Raw genomic sequence first — 21,197 nt, 5'->3', positions numbered from 1 at the left:
TTTAAATCCACTTTTTAGCATGTATGTTTTTAATAGAAGAGATTTGTAAGAATATTAGGTTTCAATTAATTAGGTTGATTTTTGTTTGGTTTCGGTTTCGGATGCCATTTGTTTGGCCCATAAAACAGAACTATATCGCTGTTCGTTCTTTTACTTTTCGTATGTGATTTTTGATTCATTTGAGATTTATTTGTAACAGATTTATTATCATAATTTTACGTCTCTAATCAACAGATTTAGTGCGCACAACTTTTTTTTTGTCTGTGTTCATGCATGAAAGAGCATGATATTTTAGCACGTGTACTTATTATATCGATATGATGCTCTTCTAATTACTAGTCACCTATATAATTTTTTAAAGAAATCTTATGAAAATATTTAGAGATATATAATTCGTGGGGTCGATCTGGATCGAAACTCGATCGACAGGTATGGTGGATCAAATTCATTTAGTTGGAGCACAATCAGATTCAATCTTAACCTCTTTCTGATATCTACCATCATTTTTGGATTATTAATAATATATGGGTTAGAAAATAACGTCAGGATATTACTGACATGAACAAAAGAATTCAAAAACATATATTCTATTCGTATCCCCTCTATATATTCTTCTAATATATCTTTAATTAATTTGTATTCCCTATAAATAGAAAATGTTAACAACCAATATTCTAAACTCTAGCACCTAGTTTTTAAGTTTTATGAAAAACGTTGTCTTAATAATGCGTGGGGTTCTCAAGTACCACCTAGTTTGATTCACAACAAACATATTGCTGATAAAATATCGAAGAAGAAAAACCTAGTAAATTAGTATCATACTACCATATACTATTACCAGCACTCATGATTCACTTAAAAATGTATGACGTATGGCGTCTGGAATTCCCAACGTATGATGTGATTCCTCCTAACTAATATGCTAAACATCCAACAACAAAAAAAAAAACCACTTTCCAATTCCATTGGAAGGCCAACGAATATACGAAACAATAATATTGTATAATCAAGTCATTATCATTTATATATATTTTAACTAGAAACTCTTCACTGTACATCTTTTATCTATAAATTCTTCACTGTACAGTGCACCTACTCTTCCTCTACAAATAGCAGCTACACTCCCACTTTCTCCTACACATCAAAAAACATATCTCATCAGTGAAGTATACGTTAGCTAGCTAGTAACGAACTGCATACGTAGTAGAAACATGCCGGGAACGAAGATCTGTGTTGCGTGTGTTGAGGAAAATAAAGGGTGTGAATGTGAGCTCGAAACCGGGGTTAAAGAGTTGGTGCTGTTGGAGGCTTCTGAAAATAGTTCATTTCTTCACTCTGTTGTCAACATGGTTGGTATGCTCATTGGTACGTATTTTAATATTATGGTGCATCATGTCAATTGATACATTTGCATGTGAGCTAGCTATTTTGATAAATAACTAACTAGACATGATATATTGGGAGTTCCACATGACTATATAAGTGTGTGAGTGTGTTGTACACAAGTGTTATAGGAAGTTTCTATTTCTTATTAATGGTATAAACTATATAAACATGTTTTAATTACTAATTAAACTTTCACCGGTAACACACAGGACTAGGCCAACTATCAATGCCATACGCCGTGGAAAGCGGCGGTTGGATCTCAATCTTCCTCCTCATATCATTCGGAATCCTCACCACTTACACTTCCCACATCCTCGGAAACTGTCTCCGCCGCAACCCCAAATCCAAATCCTACTCCGACGTAGGCCACTCAGCATTCGGTCGCCACGGCCGCCTCATCGCCTCCCTCTTCATCTACCTCGAAATCTTCATGGCCTTAGTTTCTTACACTATCTCCCTCCACGACAACATCTCCGCCGCTTTTCCCGCCACTTTTAGTCACCATAGCAACGGTCATTTCCCGGCTGCAAAGCTGACGGCTGTCGCGGTGGCTATCGCCTTGCCGAGCCTCTGGATTAGAGATTTATCTTCGATCTCTTTTCTTTCTTCCGGTGGGATTCTTATGTCGGCTATTATATTTGGTTCGGTGGTTTACACTGCCGTGTTTGGAGGCGTTATTGATGATGGGAGGATTCCGGCGCTCCGGTTAGGGAATATTCCGACGGTTTCGGGAATCTATTTGTTCGGTTTCGGTGGACACATCGTGTTTCCTAATCTATACACTTCCATGAAAGATCCCTCCAAATTCACAAAGGTACGTTTGATATGTCCATGAATTTACCAAATTCACAAAGACAACCACAACGACCACTACAAAGACAACCACAGCAATTACAAAACCGAGTCCACCAAACAACAATATATGGATATATCTGTAGCTAAAGGAATTGATTATTTACCTCTTACTCGATGATTGTTGCTATTGCTTCCCGTTATGTGTGGCTTTCTTCAGGTGACGATGAGGAAACTCATGAAAAACAAACAATTGCAAGGTTATACTCGGTTTAGCATAAAAGAATCCACATAATCAATACAAGCTGACAACAATCTTAATAGACAAAGCCATAAACTCGGACAGTCAACTAGCTAAACCCATAAACATAAACCAAAAACCTAATTATAACAAAAAATGACACACTCAGACCATCGATATCCAAAACATAATCCAATACCCTAAATCGAAACAAAAATCAGAGAGAACATATATCTAAAAACACATAGTAAACTATCCAAACAATTTCCCAAAACTCTAAATCGCGAATACATCATAAACCCTAAATCGAATCCCACAAAGAATTTCCCTAATCTATCGAATCCCACAAAGAATTTTCCTAATCTATCGAATCCCACAAACAATTTCCCTAATCTATCGAATCCCCCAAACAATTTCCCTTAACCCTAAATCGAGAATACATCATAAAAACCCTAAATCTAGAATACATCAAAATCGGATTCGAATTTACAACACAAACCTCTTACAATTGGAAACGGCGGATATTTTGGAAGATGATACAACAGATACGCCTTCGCGTTACAAAATCTTCACTTTGATGGAGACGATCGCCCTTTGCAAAAAAAATCGCCGTCGCGATACTGAGAGAGTGAAGAGAGAGAGTTTGAGAGAAAAAATGAAACGATACATCGAGTTTTTTTTCTCTCACCCTACCCATAAAACAACAACCTATTACAGAAAAACACGTGTTATGAGGGACGCATAAAAAATGCCCCGTTTGTAGGAACGTATCTTTCATTTTTCTATGACTTCGATTTAAATTAATCCTTTTAATTATGTAGGATGGACGAAAGACGGACCAATGCCCATGCTCTAACAAAATGTATATAGTATAAGGTATATGTACAGTCATAGGTTTAAAATGTAATTGTATAACAAAATATTCAAGCTTATTTTCTATTTGAAATTACCAAGAAAAAAAAAATCAAAAGAGTTATGCCTCTCATTTTGGGAATAAATTGCAATTTTTCAATATACCCAACTTAATTTTTACTTTCCGAAATATTTGACAAAAAAATGTGTAGTATATAGTGTTATAACTCTTGCCTTATATAATACCTAATCCATTGCATGTGCAAATTTGAATACGTAGGTATCGATCGTAAGCTTCGCTTCGGTGACGGCTCTATACACTGCACTAGCAATCACAGGAGCAAAGATGTTCGGACCAAGCGTAAATCCCCAAATCACCCTCAGTCTTCCAAAACATTTACTAGTTACCAAGATAGCTCTCTGGGCCACTGTACTAACCCCGATGACCAAATACGCCTTAGAGTTCGCTCCTTTAGCCATCCAGCTGGACCGTAGCCTTCCTCCTACCATGAACGATCGCACCAAGCTCGTGGCTCGTGGTCTTCGGCGGTGGTCTTATGGGCTCTCGGGCTCATTGGTTAGCATCACAATCGCTGTGACATTGCCGTCTGCTTTCTACTTGAAGATTTGCTGGGATGGGATGTCGAAACTCACAAGAGCCGCCAATCTCGGGTTTGTTGTTCTCTTGTGTGTTCTTGGAGTTCTTGGATCATTTGAATCATCAAAGTTGCTTGTGAAGGAACTCGTTCGTGTTCATGGAGGTTGAGCGGTTTTTGTTTGTTGTTGCGGTTAGTTATAAAAGTTTCGGAATAAATGAAAAAACACAAACCTTTATAAACAAAGATGGGAAAACATTGTTCGAAAAGAAGAAAGAATGATCAAGAACCAACAAATTATATATATAAAGAACACTGATGAAATAAAAAAAAGGGTATACAGATATATGTTTTACATATAAGACTTACTTTTTTTTTGTTCCTTACCTCTCGAAGAGTTTGTTATTTCTGGTTTACGGGTGCTTTCTTCTTGAGAAGATTCCCAACTTTACCAAGTAAAGTCTTCTTCTTCTTGATCTTCTTCTCCATCATGAGCTGATCTTCTGTATTTAAAGCGTTTCCGGTTTCATCGATGTTCTCTGTTGAGGTTTTGTCGCTTGCATCGATTTTGCTTGAATCTTCTTCTTCCTCTTGAGACTCTAGTTCTGATTTCTTTTCGGGGAAAGCTTCTTTCTTCTCGATTTGGCAACTTTCCCACATTTTGAATATAACTTCAACAGAATCATCTTTGTCATCATCTGGTGATTCTTGTTTCTTCTCCTTCTTCTCTGTTTCTGCCTCGGGTTTTCCATTCACTTCTTTCTCCTCCATACCGTTGCCATTGCTGTTTCCATTGCCAATGCCATTGCTGACCTGCTCTTGTGAAGAAGCTTCGTGATTGAGGGTTTCTTCTACTTTAGATGATTTCTCTTCTACACTTCTATGACCGTTCTCAGAAGAAAACTCAACCACTTTTGGTAGCAAATCATAGTCTTTTTCGCTCTCACTGAGCTCACCATTCTCTTCTTCCGGTTGCTTCTTGGCCAATGTTGCTTCCTCGAGTAACTTCGATAACTCCTCGATCTTCTTCAGAGAAACATCCTCCTTCGCTCTCAGATCCTCGTTTTCGTGGATGACGTTTTGAAACTCAGTTTCTTTATCCAACAGATTCTCCTTTAGCTTCATGCTTTCAGCTTTTGCTTCCCCGAGAGTTCCCTGAAGATAAATGACCTCTTCTTCCACTTCTTTTAAACTGTCTTTCGTCTGAGCTTCTTTCTTCCAGGCTGCATCAGCTTCTTCCTCGGTTCTCTTCAGCAAGTTATCCAACCTATTCATTTCTTTCCCCATCGAAGCAACTTCTTCTTCCATTTTCTTCACGTAATTCACCAAATTGGCTTCTTTCATCTCCCAGTCCTTCTTTGAGCTCTCAAAATGTTTCTTAGTTTGTTCGACTGCACTAACAAGAACATCTATCTCATGTCTTGCCTCATCAAGCATATTCTCGTACTTCTCGTTGGTTGCTTTAATCACCAACTTCAAGTCATCTATTTGTGTTTCATACTCGTGATCGCCTTGACTCAACAACTTCTCTTTCAACTCCCTTCCTTCGCTTGAAACTTCATGCAACGCCGAAGCTAAACTCTCCATTGCTTTCTTACTCTTCTCCTCTTCCTCTTTTGAGCTCTCTAGATCTGATAAGAGCTTACTTTTCTCTTCCGAGAGCCTTTGAACTCTGGAAGTAGCATCTTGCTCCTTCTTTAAAGCCCGATTCTTCTCCTCCTCCATAGTTTCAAGCTCACTCTTCAAACTCTCTACTTCTCTTTCAACTTTAGAGAATTCTTCTTCTGCACTGCCCAACCGTTGCTCGGATTCCTCAAGATCCTCCTTCTGACTAGCAATTGTCGACTCCAATGTCACGATCTTCTCCTTAAGTTCAGTGATTTCAGTTTCCATGTCATGCAATTTATCATTGCTTCCTTCAAGCTGTTTCATCACAGATTCCAAAGATACAGAAGCAGATCTCTCCAACTTGTTAGCTTCTACAAGCTGTTCCTCCACTTCTTTGGCTTTGCTCTGCCACTCGTCAGACAAGTTGCGTGCATAAGACTCTGCCATCTTAGCAGCTTCTAGATCAACATTAAGCTTCTCGATGATCATCTCTTTTTCTTGAACCTCTGCTTCGAAACCTCTCGCTTTCTCAAGATTTCTTTTCAAAACCACAACCTCGTCTTCAAGCTTGGCAACCATCTCGTTCCCTGAAATAGCAGTCTTTTCTCGGGTTGAATCAAGCAAAGCTTTCAACCGAGTCAACTCCGAAGACAAGATGTCAACTTTCTCAGCATGGATATCAGCAGTCTTACTAGCATCATCAGCTTGGCTCAGGGCCTTAGTCTTAGCATCATTGGCCAAAGCCAGTTCTTCGTTGATCTTCTCAAGCTCCTGTCTAATCGAAACAAGAGCAGCGGAATCGGAAGCATGCTGGTTCTTGAGACTCTCTAGCTCCTTCTTCAATTCTTCTTCACTGTTCTGAACAGCCTCGATCCCTGCCTCAACAGCCTGAAACTTCTCGATCTCAGAATTCTCCTCGACATGTTTCTGAGCTTTTAAAGCGTCGTCCAGCTTCACAGCCGCTTCTTCAGCCTCTTTTTTAGCTTCTTTGAGTTCATCAAGTGCTTTGGATTTTTCCTTCTCCAATGAAGTTATCCTCTCGTTGGCTTTCTTCAAATCTTCCTTGATTTGACTCAACCGGTTCTGCGTTTCTGATCCTTTCACCACTATCCGCGATTGAGTTTTCTGCGAATTCGTTAGAAAACAAAACTTATGTTATCAAAAAAAAAAAAAAAAAAAACATTAAGCAGGTCCAAGATAAAAAAAAACATTAAGCAGAATAGTACCTCGGGAGGAGTAGGAACCTTTGGGGAGCGTCGCTCAGTAGAAGACTTGGAATGTGGGGAAGAGCGATCAAGTGAAAGGCGTGAATGTGGAGTAGTAGTAGATGGAGAATTACTATTATTAGTATCGGATTTATTGAATGCGTTCCTGCTGGTACTAGTCAATTTTGATACTCTTGGAGTTGCAGGTGATGATTTCCCCGGTGTAGTAGTAGTAGTACTAGTTTCTGACAAACTAGTTCTGTTCCCAACAAAAGACAACAACACAAGTCAGATCTCAGCACACAATTGCTCAAAGAATTAAAATTGCCGCAAAATTAGGGGAAAAAATATTAAAAGTTAGATCTTAAAAAAAAAAAAAAAAATCTCTCGATCATTGAAAATTTCTCAAAATAGTAACTTGTCTTTTTTCCTGTCAATCAGATCTGAATCTACTAAAAAAGATATATCTATCCCAAGTTTTTATATATAAAAAAAAAAAACAAAACAGAGTAAGAAGAAGACTCTCTTACTTAGTCTTGGAAGCCATAGCCGCTGATCGCCGTCACCACCGCCGCGCTCAGTTGATCGATTACAAAAAAAAAAAAAAATGTTTGAAAATCAGAACTTCGATCGATGATTTTGCTGAAATTGGGACTGTATTTTTTAGGAATTTAGATCAAGAAAGAGAGAGAGACAAATGATTCGAATCGGTGGAAATAAGGAAAAAGGGGGAAGGATCCAAGTAAAGAAGTAACGGAGAATGATAATGGCAGGTGTGGTTTAGTTGTCTGTCTCCAGAGTGGCCTCACTACTCCTCCCTTTTTTTTTCTTTTTTTTTTTTTTTAAAAAAAAGCTTTCTATAAAATAATAATAATAAATAATATTGTAAAAATTAAAATAAGAGTAGGATTCTCCTACCGATCCGATGTACAGAAAAAGCAAAATAAATAAAAAAAGAAACCCCACTAATAATTTCTAACTTCATTAAGTTATTTTTACAAAAAAAAAAAAAAAAAAAAAAGTAAAGAACGTGAAGGTTGGTAAACTGACGAAAGTGACCCCACACACTTCACCTTTAGTAGTCCAATCAAACTGACAGTGAAACTACCGTCACGGCTGTTGTTGATGTTCATATCATTGCTGCTACAAAAGTGAGAGAGATCTACGGCTCTTATCCTTCGGCCAACCTTTTTTAGGCCTCAGCATAAAATCCGAATTGTATTCAAATCGAAGTAAGTGGATTAAAATCGAACCGATATTAAGGAAATAATCGATTGGTTCTTGGGTTTCATTATTTTGGATATCGGATTTTATCTAATCCAAACCGATATCCAATAGATATCCAAATATAACCGAACATATAAGAAATAGTATGATATTCCGATAGATATGCCTCATATTTTTTATGTATTTGTATGGTTCTATGAGAACTTTGTCATTTACTTAATTTCTATCCTTTTTTGTTTTAATACTCCATTAGGATGGTTATTTGGGTACAATAAGATTAAAAAGTATTCCAATAAAACATTGTCCAATAACTTTTGGTTATCGACAACTATATCCGAACCGATCCGAAATCCAAATTATTCGAACCGAAACCGAACCGAATTTTATAAATACTCGAATGGATGTTAGAGTCAATATCCAAAAAATCCGAAATCCAAAAAATCCGAACCGAATTCGATCCGATATCTGAACGCCCAGACCTACATTTTTTTAATTTTGTCAACGTTGGGCGTCTCATCTCTAATTTATTATTATTATTATTATTATTATTATTATTATTATTATTATTATTATTATTATTATTATTATTCACAATTGAAATATACGGTTGGTATATATATATATATATGAATGCGTGTTCATAAATAAGAAAATAAATCTAATTAAATCACACCTTGGCATAACTTTTTTAGAAAATGTTTGGTATAGTTCAATGATTTGTTTTGTACATGAAGAAGTTGGTAAGAAAACTATACACTTCATTCACTCCAGAAGAACAATAACCATCGCATTATTGTCATCATCTTTTCTTTTATGATACCACCTACTAGGTTTTACATCTTATTATTAGGAATGCAAAAGTAAAATGAGCATGTGACCAATGGTAAGGAACACATGAGCGATGAGAGACTAAAATGATGCCTTTATCTTCCTAAAGTATAATCATGACGTTTATGCGAACTCAACATTATTCTACTTGAAGCAATGTGGTGTTTTATACGGCAACTCTTAAGCATATGTTGTTAAATCAGCATATGCATGAAATCATTTAAAATAATATATTCTATTCATTAGTTGAAGTTCATTTTTATGGTTTCCTAGCTCGGATTTAAATACATTTCGTGAGACCAAAAAAAAAACACTAATGGAAATTTATACTAAATAATTACAGTACGTATGTTGATTTTTTTTATACATGCCATTATATAACCACTCTTTTGAGTTTTGATTGACAAAGGAGGAATTGCATTTTAAGTTTAATTAAAGGGTTACTTGATTAAAGTAAACTAAACAACTACCTTGGGAAGTTAACATAATTCTAGGGTATGTTATGATGACATATATCAGGTTCTTGACTTAATTTGTTTATATTTTCAGTTTTTTAAAACTATTTTAGGTGACATTGAATTTTACACAAGAGTCATAAGAATATATAGCATAACAACTTCCACTTTACATGTTCTTCCTTTTGGAGGGGTCTTTTATTTACAACGAGATTGATCATTGCACCCACATGTGTGGTGCTTGTAGTTAGATATGTTACTAGTAATGTACTTAGTTAGACTAAACAAATGACATTTTAGGGAAATGCAAATCTGTTTTTTTAGCCCATGTTCTTTAAAATCTGCATTTTGCTGCAGGGGAAATTTTCTTTCATTTATAAAAACCATGTCTCATAAGTGTAACTCTCTTGGCCACCAATGTCCTAAGGCCGAACTATTAATGTCTGATGTCACTAAATGAATGCCTCAAAGGCCTACGGCTTGTTTAGCAAAATGAACGATGATGGCCTTGCGAAACGAGTGCAATGTATAATGAGGCAAATGGTCTTACTTCATATATATTGTTAGGTTACAATTCTGTTTTCTAGCAATATGTCTTCTGCAATCTCTTATTAAGTTTTAAGAATGTTGAAGAATGAACCACTTGTATGTATGTGGCTATGTGCCTGTGGAACTAATCTATCATGAATATTTCATTTATATTAAAAAATAATTATTTCCCCATTTTTCTGGAACTGAAAACTCTCAAACTACAAGAAACACAATACAATTTACATGACAGATACAAATCCAATATAGGACTAGTGAGAATCCTTTAGCTACTCCAAACAACAACAAAAACACAAACAAGAAACATCTGAGAATTTCTGTAATCCTCAGATCCTCTCCATTGAGCAGTGCAAGACATTGATTCCAGTTCTTGAAACCTGTCTGAATAAATAATGGTGAAAAAGAGTTCATAATTCTTGTAAATAACCATCAATCTTCCTCTGTCGTCTGGTTTTCGATTGTGTCAGTGAGTTCAATGGTTCTAAGATCGCGGAGATGTTGCAAAATATCTTTGAGAATATCTGTTCCTTTGTCACCTTTCTTCGCCGAACTCATACAGTTTTTCAGAAACTCTCCATCTGTTTCCAGCACCTGTAACCTCTCATAGACACTATCAACTTGTTTGATGATCTCTAGCTTCTCGCTTTCCGAACCAAAGTTCTTTTCAACGGACTCCGCTAGTTCTTGATACCCGTCTTCTGATTCATTCTCTGCTGAGTCTAGAAGAGGTAGCAGACTCTTTGCCATTGATGCCATTGTTTGTCCTTCATGTTCACTATAACTCTCTTCTTGATCATAACTATTGCTAAATTCTCCTGAAAATTTTGGATCCTCAGCTGACTGATCATTGTCCTGCATTGTTACTAGCCTGTCCTCTAACACCCTAAGCTGATCCAAAATCACTAGCCTCTCTTCTTCAAACTCTGATAAAGATTCACCAAGGATGCTCATATGTTGTACACAATCCAAAGTTATCTTCTCCAAATCCACATCGGTCTCAGAAGAAGTATCCTCTTCACCATTCTCCTCCTTTTTCCCATCATCATCAGCAGCCTCACCATTGTTTTTTGTAATTGTGATTTTGTTCGTAGCTTTCGATTCATACTCCAAAACCTTCTCTCGGTAAACCTCAAGTTCTCTCTGGAGTTGTTCCTTCTCTTTCTCTCGTTTCACCATCAAATGATTCAGCAGCTGCAAGGCTTCTTGATCATACTCGGCCTGCTCCTCCATCATTCTCTGATACTGCAAAGCCTCCATCTGAACTTTCGCTTTCTCTTCTTGTAGCCTCGTGATCATGGCCATAGTCTGGTTAGCCGATATTGCAGACGCGCTTCTTTCTTCTTCCAGCTCTGCATATAAATCTCTTAATGCTTCTTGTTCTGCTCTCACAGTCTCTCTCAGTCTTTCAATGGTCTTTAAAGGATCACCACCGTCCATCTCACTCACTAATACACTTTCATCACCTGCATACTCATTTCTGGCAAGAAAAAGAAGTTTCTTGTTGAATAAAGTACTGACTGAAGTTGGAGTTTCCGGATCAAGCTCCTTAGTATTTTCTTCTCTATCTTCTTCTTCTTCTTCTTCATTTTGGCTACCTATGAAAGGAAAAAACTCTATATATTCAGACTTAAAGCTCCACAAGACCTTCTATATATTCCATAACAAAAGCTTCATTCTTTTTGCTTACCAGTGAAATTCTTGCTCTCAAACTGGTCAGCCAACAAATTTGCTCCTTCTTCTTCTTTTTCTTCCACAAGAACTGTTGTTTAATCACAAAATTGAGGAATATTTAAAACCCATGTGACAAACAAAAATAAATGTTCAGACTTTGGGTTTATGAATTCTCACTCTTACCTGAAATTTGATCTTTCCCATGTGTCTCAACATTGCTAGTGTCATCATCCCTTTGTTCATCCTCTGAAACCCTTGATTTAGCTTCAGGGATCTCCTCTTCGTTCCCGGGAGAATTAATATTGCTGATGATAGATCTTAAACCATCCTCCTCAGATACTTCTCTCAGGCTTAAACCATAGCTCTCAACATCTGAAATCACTTCACCATTTTGCTGCAGCTCTTGTCTCTTCCCTTCTTCTTCTGCTTTACCTCTGAAGAACGGCCCTAAGGGATAGGGTTCTCTCTCTACCTCAAACCCATCTCCAAAAAATTTCTCATCATCTATCATCTCTAAGATCAATCCTCCGTTTTCTCCATCCCTTCCCAGAGTTTTCCCCCAAATTGATGACTTGATAAGCAAGTAATTAGGGTAGGGTTTTTCAGCCAAGCTCTTCTGACAACATGTGCAAAACCCTAAACCAATGTTGCTCCTTTCTTCTTCACGATTTGAGCAATCTGAGCACAAGTTCGCCGATTCGGATGTTTTCCCGTGAGTTTTGCAAAAACTGAGACTAGCCAGCTCCGCGACGTGATTTTCACATAAGAGCTCTCTGTAGTAAGTGAATCTGTTTTCTGAGTTTCGCTCGAAGATTCGATCTAGCTTAGGGCAGAGAAGGCAAACTTGCTTAAGGCCGAAGAAAGAAGCGAATCTGACGATAAAGTAAGTGAAAAGGGAATTGAGGAAGATAAAGAACATGAGAAGCCATTCGAGGAATGCGTAGACCAAGATCACTGTGATTCTGTTTGTGTTTCTGCTTAGCTTCGTCGCGAAATTGTTGGCCGCCATTGATTTTGGCTCCTCTGCTTCCTTCGCTGAGAGAAGAGAGAGAGAAGAGAAGAGAGAGTGAGAATGATGTTGTCGGGTAACATGCGCTAACTACGCTGTCTTTGTCTACTTTAAATTTGGTTTTGATCTGAACCGAAATTAAAAACTAAACCGGAATAAGTTTTTCTACCTCAACAACTTCGTTTTCTCTTAAAAGCATGTGTATAATAAGTATATATGTTGATAATTCAGATGTTAATGAGTAATTTTCCGAACAGTAATGTTGTGTTTTTGTATTATACTAGAAAACTTCAATAATCATCATTATACAGTGACTTAGTTCACGGTTGGTTATGTGATCAACGATTTATTTATTTCTTTCCGAAAGTTGAATTAGGGAATTGTTGAAAGGCCAAAAAGAGAAAGCGTGATGATGAATTGGCTGTCAAAAGAAACATAATAAAAGGAAAAAGGAAAAAAATATTTTAAAGTGAGGATTGCCTCTTTTGCTTTTAGGTATGGTATGGGGTTATTACTTATTTTTTCCTGTCATTAATTTTTTCTTTTTTAGTATTCTCTTTTGTCAAATGAAACTGCATTACACAGACAAACCAAATTATCATCGGAACCGAAGAACAAACCATTCTAAAATTTTCCTAAAAAAAAACTTTTAATTACTCCAAACCAAACCGAATACACCTAATTTAATCGTTGAAAGTTTTTTAATACACATTTTTTTGTTGGTGAAGCTATATAAAATTAAATACAATTGTAGCAGTAGTACAACCAACAAACACTAAAATTACCCACGTTTTACTTGAAAACTGTTCATGCTTTTAGGCATTATGGACCCGACAGTAGGACACTAATAAAAAAGTTGACAATTGATTATTTCTGGGGGTAGTAGATATTGAAGCTAAATTTGGGGTCCCTAAAAAACGAAAAATTGATTGTAGTTATGGGTAAATTGACAATAGCCTCAGAGAGCTTCAAATGATCGATCATCACTAAAAGTTATGCGCCGGGTCAAAACGCGAGAGTATATAATAATTACCTGAGAGATTTTTTAATTTACTGAGACACTAAAGAAGTAGACTTGAGAAAATCAAGCCTAGCTTTGGTCAGCTTTATCTTCTCTTCTAGTTCTTCTGCTTGCTCCTTTACGCCTCTCACCACTTCTTCTGGAGCTTTCTCCACAAACTACCGTGTTTCAAAATCATGTCAAACAAGCAGTTCAAAACCCTGCACCGCTATGTAATAAGCTTAAAGATTCTTTTCATGGTAAATGGTAATGGTATACCTTTGGTGAACTGAGGCGAGTTACGAGGGCGTCGTATTCAGTTTGCATCTTGGAGAGACGTTTGGATATGCGTTGGACTTCAGAAGATATATCCACCATGGCGGCAAGAGGTAGATATGCCTCTAGTCCTTCACTGGCTACAAGGTGGACTGAGAGATTTGCATCACCTGAAGAACCAACCAGTAGAGTTTTATTTTGACCACGAGTTGGAGCGAATCCGCAAAAATGTAAATAACTGAGATAAGATGAAACGAAGAGAGCAAATTGGACTAAAGATTATTATATACCAGGAGGGACATTGGTAAAATGGACGTTGTTTAAGTCAAGCCTTGATAGAAGAGCTAGCACCTCCTTCTCTTTCTGCAGCAACAGAAAAGACATGTACAGCTTCTAATAAGGAAACATAAGGCAAATCAATAAACCTTTATTCGTAACAATTAGGAAGGAATAAGTTACTGACCGAAATATATTCAATAACTTCTGCACTTCCAACAACTGAGGCAGATATACGCTTTACCGGTTCCACTGAATACTCTGCTCGTGCATTTCGAATTGCTCTAGTCTGTATGATTTAACATGCAGTGTGTCAACATTTTCTGAACTTCTGATTATGAATCTTTTAGGTATGGTTCTGTTGGAGGTTAGCAGGATATATAAAGGCAGAAATTCATACTGACCAGAGCTTGTAAATTCTCAAATCTTTTTATTGATTCAACATTCCTTGGAAGTGAATTTTGTGGCCATGGAGACACAATGAGCGCTTCTTTCCTGTAGGGAAGTGCCTGTAAATACAAATGCATTTAGAATCTAGTTTCGTGAAGCTGAAATCAATTTTTATAGCAGTACCAAAGTAGGAACAACATATAACTAAGTTTTTAGTCCTTTCACATCATCCTCAGAATTCAGAAACAAAGCAACAGTACCAAAGAAAAACTCAAAGATAACAGCTTAAGCATGCATTGGTTAAAAATCGTCCAATGAGCATACAAAAACTCTTAGGTATATGGAAAAGTCAGCCCAGGTGCAGTTGGCCAAGTAAATGGTGAAGGGCCAACTAATCGAAATGAAATACACAGATAGCAAAACTGAGAGCATGTTACCTGCCATAGATCCTCGGTTACAAACGGCATAAATGGATGCAACAGCTTAAGTATATTCTCGAAGACATATAACAAAACTGCCTGAGAAGCTACAGAAACTGAATTGCCTCCAGATCCATACAGTCGAGATTTGCTGGCTTCAATATACCTTTAGAGTAGACTAGTCAGTCAATTAAGACCAAGAAACATGTATTGGTTGTTAAGAGATCACGTATTGATACCAATCAGCAAAGTCACTCCAAAAGAAATCATATGTTTCTCTTCCTACATCCCCAAAGAACAACTTCTCATAGCTTGCTGTGACGGAATCAATGAGAATATGGAGTTTTGACACCTGAAAATAATGCAAAAAGAAGATAAGGTGGTAGACTGGTAGGCAGATTGATACTATTTGATAACTTCAGGATTAAAATATTATACCGCCCAACATTCAGGCAAGGGTAAACTAAGTAAGGTTTCCTCTTTGTCCAACTGTCAAAAGAAAAGAAGCTAATGGTTAGAAATTTTTTACTATAAACATTGTGAAATGTCACAAAAACTCGATGGTAAGTGAGCAGCCTAAGGTAGCTAATCACTTGTGATGCGATTCTACAATTGTTTTAAGTTATGGCAAAAGGTATGTAAAAGGAAAAACTCCACGAAAGAGGTCTGACGAATCTCCTATATTTAAAGCTACCTCGTTTTTTTTTCTGAGACTTTTATGGTCCATGAACCCTTCTTGACACAAAAAATAGTCTTAAACGCTTATTATATGAGTTTCGACTTTATACCATACTTAGTCTGTCACTAAAAGGAAAAATGTACCACAATTTCCTTATACTTTCAAGTGGAGATGGATAAGCAAGCAAACCTTGAGGGCCAGCAAATTCTCCCAAGCAGATGTATCACTTAGACTAGGCAGACTATGCAGCACAAACTTTCCAGCATTCCATAGTTTGTTGGTGAATGCTTTATTTGCAGTTAATCTCTCAGTAGATAAGTTCAGATCCTAACAAAAAGGTAAAGGGGAAAGCATAGAAAGTAATATAGACATAAATATGACATCTTAATGTAAACCTTTCAAAAATTGTGGTTCAGATGCCTCAACACAGTAGAGATCAAACCTGACCAGCAGTTCCTAGTGCGATCGTAAATCTCAGAGCGTCAGTGCCAAAATCTTTGATTGTGTCAAGCGGATCAATCACATTCCCCAGAGATTTTGACATTTTTCTCCCCTGAAAATTTCAAATAATCTGATTAACTAAATGGAGATATACAGAACGTCACGTTCAGAGACAGTGATGTTAAAATGGGCTAACAGCCCATGAACGTGAATACAAGTGTCCCCTTAAATGAAAATCCTAGAAGTCATTAACATTTAAATAGCATAAAGGGAGAAGTGAGAGGTAATGATATGAGAAGCCTCAATGATCAAGGTTTGAGTAGTTACCTCATCTCGAAAAGAAAAAAAAGAAAAAAACATTAAACTTACTTGAGAGTCCCGTATAAGTCCGTGAAGGTAGACATGAGAAAATGGAACGGTCCCTGTAAATTCTATTCCCATCATAACCATTCTTGCTACCCAGAAAAATAGTATGTCATGCCTGTCCAAACAAAATGACAGTAGTTATGTAAAGGAAGTATTGGGAGTTTCAAAGACGCAAATGGCAACTAAAGCGCATTTTCTTTACAAGATTTACTTAATTTAGACATCAGTTTTTGGTAACAGTTCCTAAATTTTTTTCTTACTAGTGCAGGGTCGACAATTAACACTAGCCCTGATAGTAGCAGCCATTGTTTTCCTGATCGACAAGAAAGAAGAATATACCCTGTTTCTAACATATTTGTAGGGTAGAAGTTATTGAAATCCTTCGCTGATACATCAGGCCAGCCAAGAGTGCTGAATGGCCACAATGAGCTGCAGAAAAAAACATCTTAGGGTAAAGTATAACTGCAAAAACACTAATACTCTTTAAAGGTACGGGTTTCAGGAAAATATGTTCAGCTGCAGATATATTCTTTAAAGGTAAAGCACTAATCCATTGTGTGAAACTTTCGCATAATTAAACTATAGACACACAGAAGAAAAGTAATCTCCAAATAAATCTAACTGAGAAACTAACCTGGAAAACCAGGTGTCAAGAACATCTGGATCCTGATATATTTCAACATCTTTTCCATACTTCTCATGGGCTTTCTCAAGGGCTTCTTCAGCATTTTTAGCAACTATGTAGTCCTCTTCGCAATCCTTTCCAACCACATACCAAACTGGTATGCGATGCCCCCACCACAGCTGCCGGCTTATGCACCAATCCTTAATATTTGTCAGCCAGTGATTGTATATCTGCAAGGGGTGACAGGATATATAAGCAAACGCAGAAGTAAGCAGTGTAAACAATCAAAAATCGAATATGCCAAACTGAGAGGACAAAAAAACAGATACCAGCTCAGTAACTAATAACACACAACAGGTCGCTTGCATACCTTCTCAAATCTCTCAGGTATGATGGTAAGTTCTTTGTTTTCAACAGCAAGAAGAGCCTTCTCAGCTAAAGGATCCATGTGGACAAACCATTGTTTGCTTACAAGTGGCTCAATAACCTAACACCAGTTAAACCTTGCATGAGAATATATATGATCCAAAGAACTGGAAAAATAATACTACTGGGTCAGTAGAAAAATACTTCTCCACCACGCTGAGATCTCGGAACTCGTAAAGTATGAGGCTCCTTCTTAACAGCTAAACCTGTCTCCTCAAGATCTGCCCATAGTTTCTCCCTTACCTCAAACCGGTCAAGTCCACTGAAAATACGAGGTATGTTAAGGCACCATGGACGTTATGTAACCTAAGGGTATTTCATTTCATAATGTTGAATGCAGCTAGCATATAAGTTTACAACAAAATGTTACCAAAACAAGCCAGCAACGTCATTTAGTGTTGCATCCTTGTTCATCACATTCAGAATGGGGAGACCTAGCTTTCTTGCAAGAAGATAATCATTGTGATCATGCCCAGGACTTATCTTCAGAACACCAGTACCAAAATCCTTATCAACATACTGACAAGGTACAAAAAGATACTGATGAGAAATGCATGAAGAATAGCATAGCAAATACTATGAGGTAACTTCAGTTTCTTGCTTTTAAGTAACTAGAACACTAGAACTTAGAAGTTTCCCGGCAAAAAGTACTGATGAGAAAAGCATGAAGAATAGCAAAGAAAAACAACTGCAGCCTTTTCCTTGTTGAACTTAGAAAGAGATATTTGATCCTAAAAGACATCAAAAAGAGTGCACAAGCAGTAGATGAGTTTACCTTATCAGAAATAATTGGGACATGACGGCCATATGTCATAGGTACAATAGCTGTCTCACCAACATACTTTGCATAACGATCATCCTGGCAGATGCCAAATACATTTCACAACATTAATTCAAACAATACCCAAAACTTTAAAACACGTCAAACATACTTCGATATTGCCATCTTTGATTCCCGATATCCTAATATCAATGAAAATAAACAAAATTCACCACCAACCTCAGGATGCACGGCAAGGGCCACGTCACCAAACAATGTCTCTGGACGAGTCGTTGCTATAGTAAGAAAATCAGGACTGTACAAGGAAATATCAGATAAGCCATTTCCATAAACAGAACAAAGGTAGTCACTAATATTCCAAGAAATTTTACTAGCACAATTTAAGGTTAACTACTGCCGAAGCAACTCTTACAGACCCAACGTTGTGTTCCAAAAGTTTTAATGATCATACCACTTAATCTAAAGCCTCGGTAAGATACGTTTTCAAATCATGCTTCTACGAACTCTTTAAATTGCAGAGAATTATCAAATTGATGTGAGAAGAGGTTATCTTTTCACATCATTTTGCTATATACTGTATCAGGGTTCATAAAATACTGAGTCGAAGGAAAAGTAAAGTTAGTACTGGTAGTTGAACAGTACCTTCCAGCTACACGGTATTTAATATGGTATAGAAACCCAGGTTCCTCTGAATATTCTACTTCCTGGTAAGAACAATACAGTCACTTCTAGAAAGAAAAAAAGTAATCAAACAAGAGTATTAGATAAGATACATCACACACCAAGTCTGAAACAGCAGTTTGTAAATTAGGGGACCAGTTGACCATGTAAGATCCTGGAAAACATAATGCCAAAATCATCAAACGTCGTATGAGTATAGCACATCTCTACTTAAAGATAAGACAACAGAAACCAAAATACAAATTAGCTTACCTTGATATATCAACCCCTTGTCATGAAGCTTCACAAAAGCCTCGACCACAGCTCCTACAAATTGCGGGTAAAAGAGAATCAAGGAATATACAGTATAAATTCAAGGTGTAAAAATAAGAGCAACGAGAAACTTTATGAACCACCTAAAAACTGGATAATATTTTTACTTGCTGAAGATTTTGAATTCTAAGATACCACTTTAAATCATATAAGGTCAAATTAAAATCCCCATCTAGAAGATACGGATACTATAGAAAGATGCCTTACGACTCAATTGCTCATCGAGAGTGAAGCGTTCTCTACTCCAATCACAAGAAGCACCCAGTCTTTTAATCTGATTTGTGATGGTTCCGCCATACCTGAGAAAAGCCACACAAAACCCTTAATATATCAGATACAAATACAGTGGATTTAATCTTTTAATGACAGCATTGGCCTTTGGAATGGTATAGGACCATCATTTTACTCAAATAAAAGAAATTTATAGGAATCTTCTCTTGCTTAAAATACTACATATCTTTCTCAGACAGTTTTTTTTTTGAAATCAGATCTTTTGAATTAATTCATAGCAGTGACGAGATAGCATACTTCTTCTTCCATTCCCAGACTCTTTTGGTAAACTCATCTCTACCTAAATCCACCCTCTTAATGCCTTCTGACGCTAGCATCTTTTCCACGACCAACTGTAAAATATATAGTAGGTTCAGTAAAATATTGCAGAGACATTCACCAAACAATGGAAATATCATATATCAACAAACTATGTTCTACAAGAAACGGACTTTTTAATAAAGAAAATGTAGGAGATTGCTGTAGGAAAGAGTTCAAATGGAGTGGGAAGAAGCAAGATGTAAGAAATCATAGTGAGCACAAAGAAAACACACGCAAACATTAATACAAATACCACGCAAAACTTGAACAATGAAGTGGAAAATGAACCTGAGTGGCAATACCAGCATGATCGGTCCCAGGAAGCCACAGTGTTGGCCTACCTTTCATCCTATTGTATCGAACCATAATATCCTGTCAAAACAAAATGTGATGAGAATAGCAAAACCATAGCCTAACACAGCACATGCACACAAAAAAAAACACATGGCATTACTAAATAATCTTTCAAGACAACTTAAAGAACAGTGGAAGTGCCTAAAAAAACTGCACATATATGCATACATATACGAGGTAAAAGCAAGATGAACAAACTAGGAGGCTTAAATGAAAATAGGAACATAAAACTGAATACCCAAATGACTGTGAATTTATCTGAATACGGAATCCAACAACCTCAAGAGTGACAAACATAGCATGGCCCATGTGGAGAGAACCAGTAACATTAGGAGGTGGCATTGGTATCACAAAAGGGCTGCCTCCTTTGTCAAAACTTGGTTTGAAGTACCCTTGCGACTCCCACCTAAACAATGCCCAAATATCATCAGAATAAATCACAAAAATCCATGCTCCCATTCGTACATTACAAATATCCAAACTCATAATTCCAAAAATCATCAGCAGAATAAAAAGTACCATTTGTATATTTTCTCTTCCGAGGAAAAATCAAAGGTCTTGGATGTCTCAGGTGAAGTAAACACATCATTTCCTGACGCAGCAACTAAAATACCAAAGAGGAAAATCGAGTAAACTACTACTGAAATTGAAGGGAAGTGTTCATACATACGATTATACGAATATACACAATTGCTCATATCGCAGTTATGTCTTCAAAAGCCATGGATGGGAAACAGATTTCGTACCAGATGAAGAGAATCTACGTTTCGAGAAACTTGAATTTAAGCGGGACGGGGAAATTAATCGACGGCGTCGGTGAGTGAAGAAGAGAGTGTTGAGCTGGTGAGGACAGCTGGGAGATAACAGAGTACTAGTAGTAGTAGTAGGCGTAGGTAGAGATAAAGCCGTTTGAAGAATCATGGCAGATTTTGCCCGACAGATTCCCGAGAAAATCTGGGGGCGTCGAGACCAAAATTTGAAATTCCCAGAAAAAAAAAAAAGAAAAAAAAAGAGAGATAAGCTGCTGAGGAAAATGGGGTTTAAGCAGGAGGAGGAGGGAATGAATGGATGACGGAAGGGCAATTCTGTAATTGTTGCCGTTTTTAATGGGTCTATTTGCAAACATCATCGACACAAGTTACTATCGTTGGCTAATTTGAC

General features: G+C 37.1%; 4 protein-coding genes and 1 long non-coding RNA gene across 8 annotated transcripts; 1 reads left to right on the top strand and 4 right to left on the bottom strand.

The window, feature by feature from the left end:
* Positions 1-1,106: 1,106 nt before the first annotated feature.
* Positions 1,107-4,113, top strand: LOC104735710 (amino acid transporter AVT1H-like). Its single transcript, XM_087481384.1, has 3 exons — positions 1,107-1,365; positions 1,596-2,200; positions 3,552-4,113. Exons 1-3 carry the CDS (start codon positions 1,212-1,214, stop codon positions 4,035-4,037), a joined length of 1,245 nt encoding a protein of 414 aa, XP_087337510.1. The 5' UTR covers positions 1,107-1,211; the 3' UTR covers positions 4,038-4,113.
* On the bottom strand, positions 1,509-3,058 carry LOC147929251 (uncharacterized). 2 transcript variants are annotated; one of them, XR_015578031.1, is made up of 3 exons: positions 2,919-3,058; positions 2,346-2,413; positions 1,509-2,256 (listed from the first exon to the last, which is right to left on the bottom strand). It is a non-coding gene; the product is annotated as an uncharacterized LOC147929251 (long non-coding RNA). The 2 variants fall into 2 exon arrangements; XR_015578030.1 differs by lacking the exon at positions 2,919-3,058 and having other exon boundaries at positions 2,346-2,483.
* LOC104735708 (WEB family protein At5g16730, chloroplastic) lies at positions 4,082-7,701 on the bottom strand. Its single transcript, XM_087481383.1, has 3 exons — positions 7,211-7,701; positions 6,702-6,939; positions 4,082-6,600 (listed from the first exon to the last, which is right to left on the bottom strand). Exons 1-3 carry the CDS (start codon positions 7,225-7,227, stop codon positions 4,270-4,272), a joined length of 2,586 nt encoding a protein of 861 aa, XP_087337509.1. The 5' UTR covers positions 7,228-7,701; the 3' UTR covers positions 4,082-4,269.
* A 2,170-nt stretch (positions 7,702-9,871) lies between these two features.
* LOC104735707 (myosin-binding protein 3-like) lies at positions 9,872-13,593 on the bottom strand. 2 transcript variants are annotated; one of them, XM_087481382.1, is made up of 4 exons: positions 13,453-13,593; positions 11,594-12,445; positions 11,427-11,498; positions 9,872-11,334 (listed from the first exon to the last, which is right to left on the bottom strand). In XM_087481382.1, the coding sequence occupies exons 2-4, from the start codon at positions 12,417-12,419 to the stop codon at positions 10,169-10,171; spliced, it is 2,064 nt and encodes a 687-aa protein (XP_087337508.1). In that variant the 5' UTR covers positions 12,420-12,445; positions 13,453-13,593; the 3' UTR covers positions 9,872-10,168. The 2 variants fall into 2 exon arrangements, with proteins under 2 accessions (XP_087337508.1, XP_010453837.1); XM_010455535.2 differs by lacking the exon at positions 13,453-13,593 and having other exon boundaries at positions 11,594-12,460.
* Positions 13,018-21,143, bottom strand: LOC104735706 (valine--tRNA ligase, chloroplastic/mitochondrial 2). Of its 2 annotated transcripts, XM_087481381.1 has the most exons (28): positions 20,783-21,143; positions 20,556-20,640; positions 20,316-20,442; positions 19,971-20,054; positions 19,620-19,714; positions 19,299-19,390; positions 19,032-19,085; positions 18,881-18,933; positions 18,741-18,802; positions 18,318-18,393; positions 18,093-18,176; positions 17,688-17,836; positions 17,462-17,579; positions 17,262-17,378; positions 16,901-17,121; positions 16,606-16,695; positions 16,270-16,381; positions 15,902-16,012; positions 15,649-15,786; positions 15,219-15,269; positions 15,020-15,132; positions 14,799-14,946; positions 14,376-14,480; positions 14,159-14,260; positions 13,986-14,058; positions 13,699-13,865; positions 13,453-13,598; positions 13,018-13,329 (listed from the first exon to the last, which is right to left on the bottom strand). In XM_087481381.1, the coding sequence occupies exons 1-27, from the start codon at positions 20,955-20,957 to the stop codon at positions 13,470-13,472; spliced, it is 2,931 nt and encodes a 976-aa protein (XP_087337507.1). In that variant the 5' UTR covers positions 20,958-21,143; the 3' UTR covers positions 13,018-13,329; positions 13,453-13,469. The 2 variants fall into 2 exon arrangements, with proteins under 2 accessions (XP_087337507.1, XP_010453835.2); XM_010455533.3 differs by having other exon boundaries at positions 13,018-13,598.
* Between the last annotated feature and the right edge of the window lie 54 nt (positions 21,144-21,197).

Source organism: Camelina sativa, chromosome 13, assembly GCF_030686135.1.
Source record: "Camelina sativa cultivar CO46 ecotype springtype chromosome 13, ASM3068613v1".
Lineage (NCBI taxonomy): Eukaryota > Viridiplantae > Streptophyta > Magnoliopsida > Brassicales > Brassicaceae > Camelina > Camelina sativa.
The sequence above is the reverse complement of the archived record's forward strand: the minus strand, read 5'-3'. Positions and strand labels throughout refer to the sequence as shown.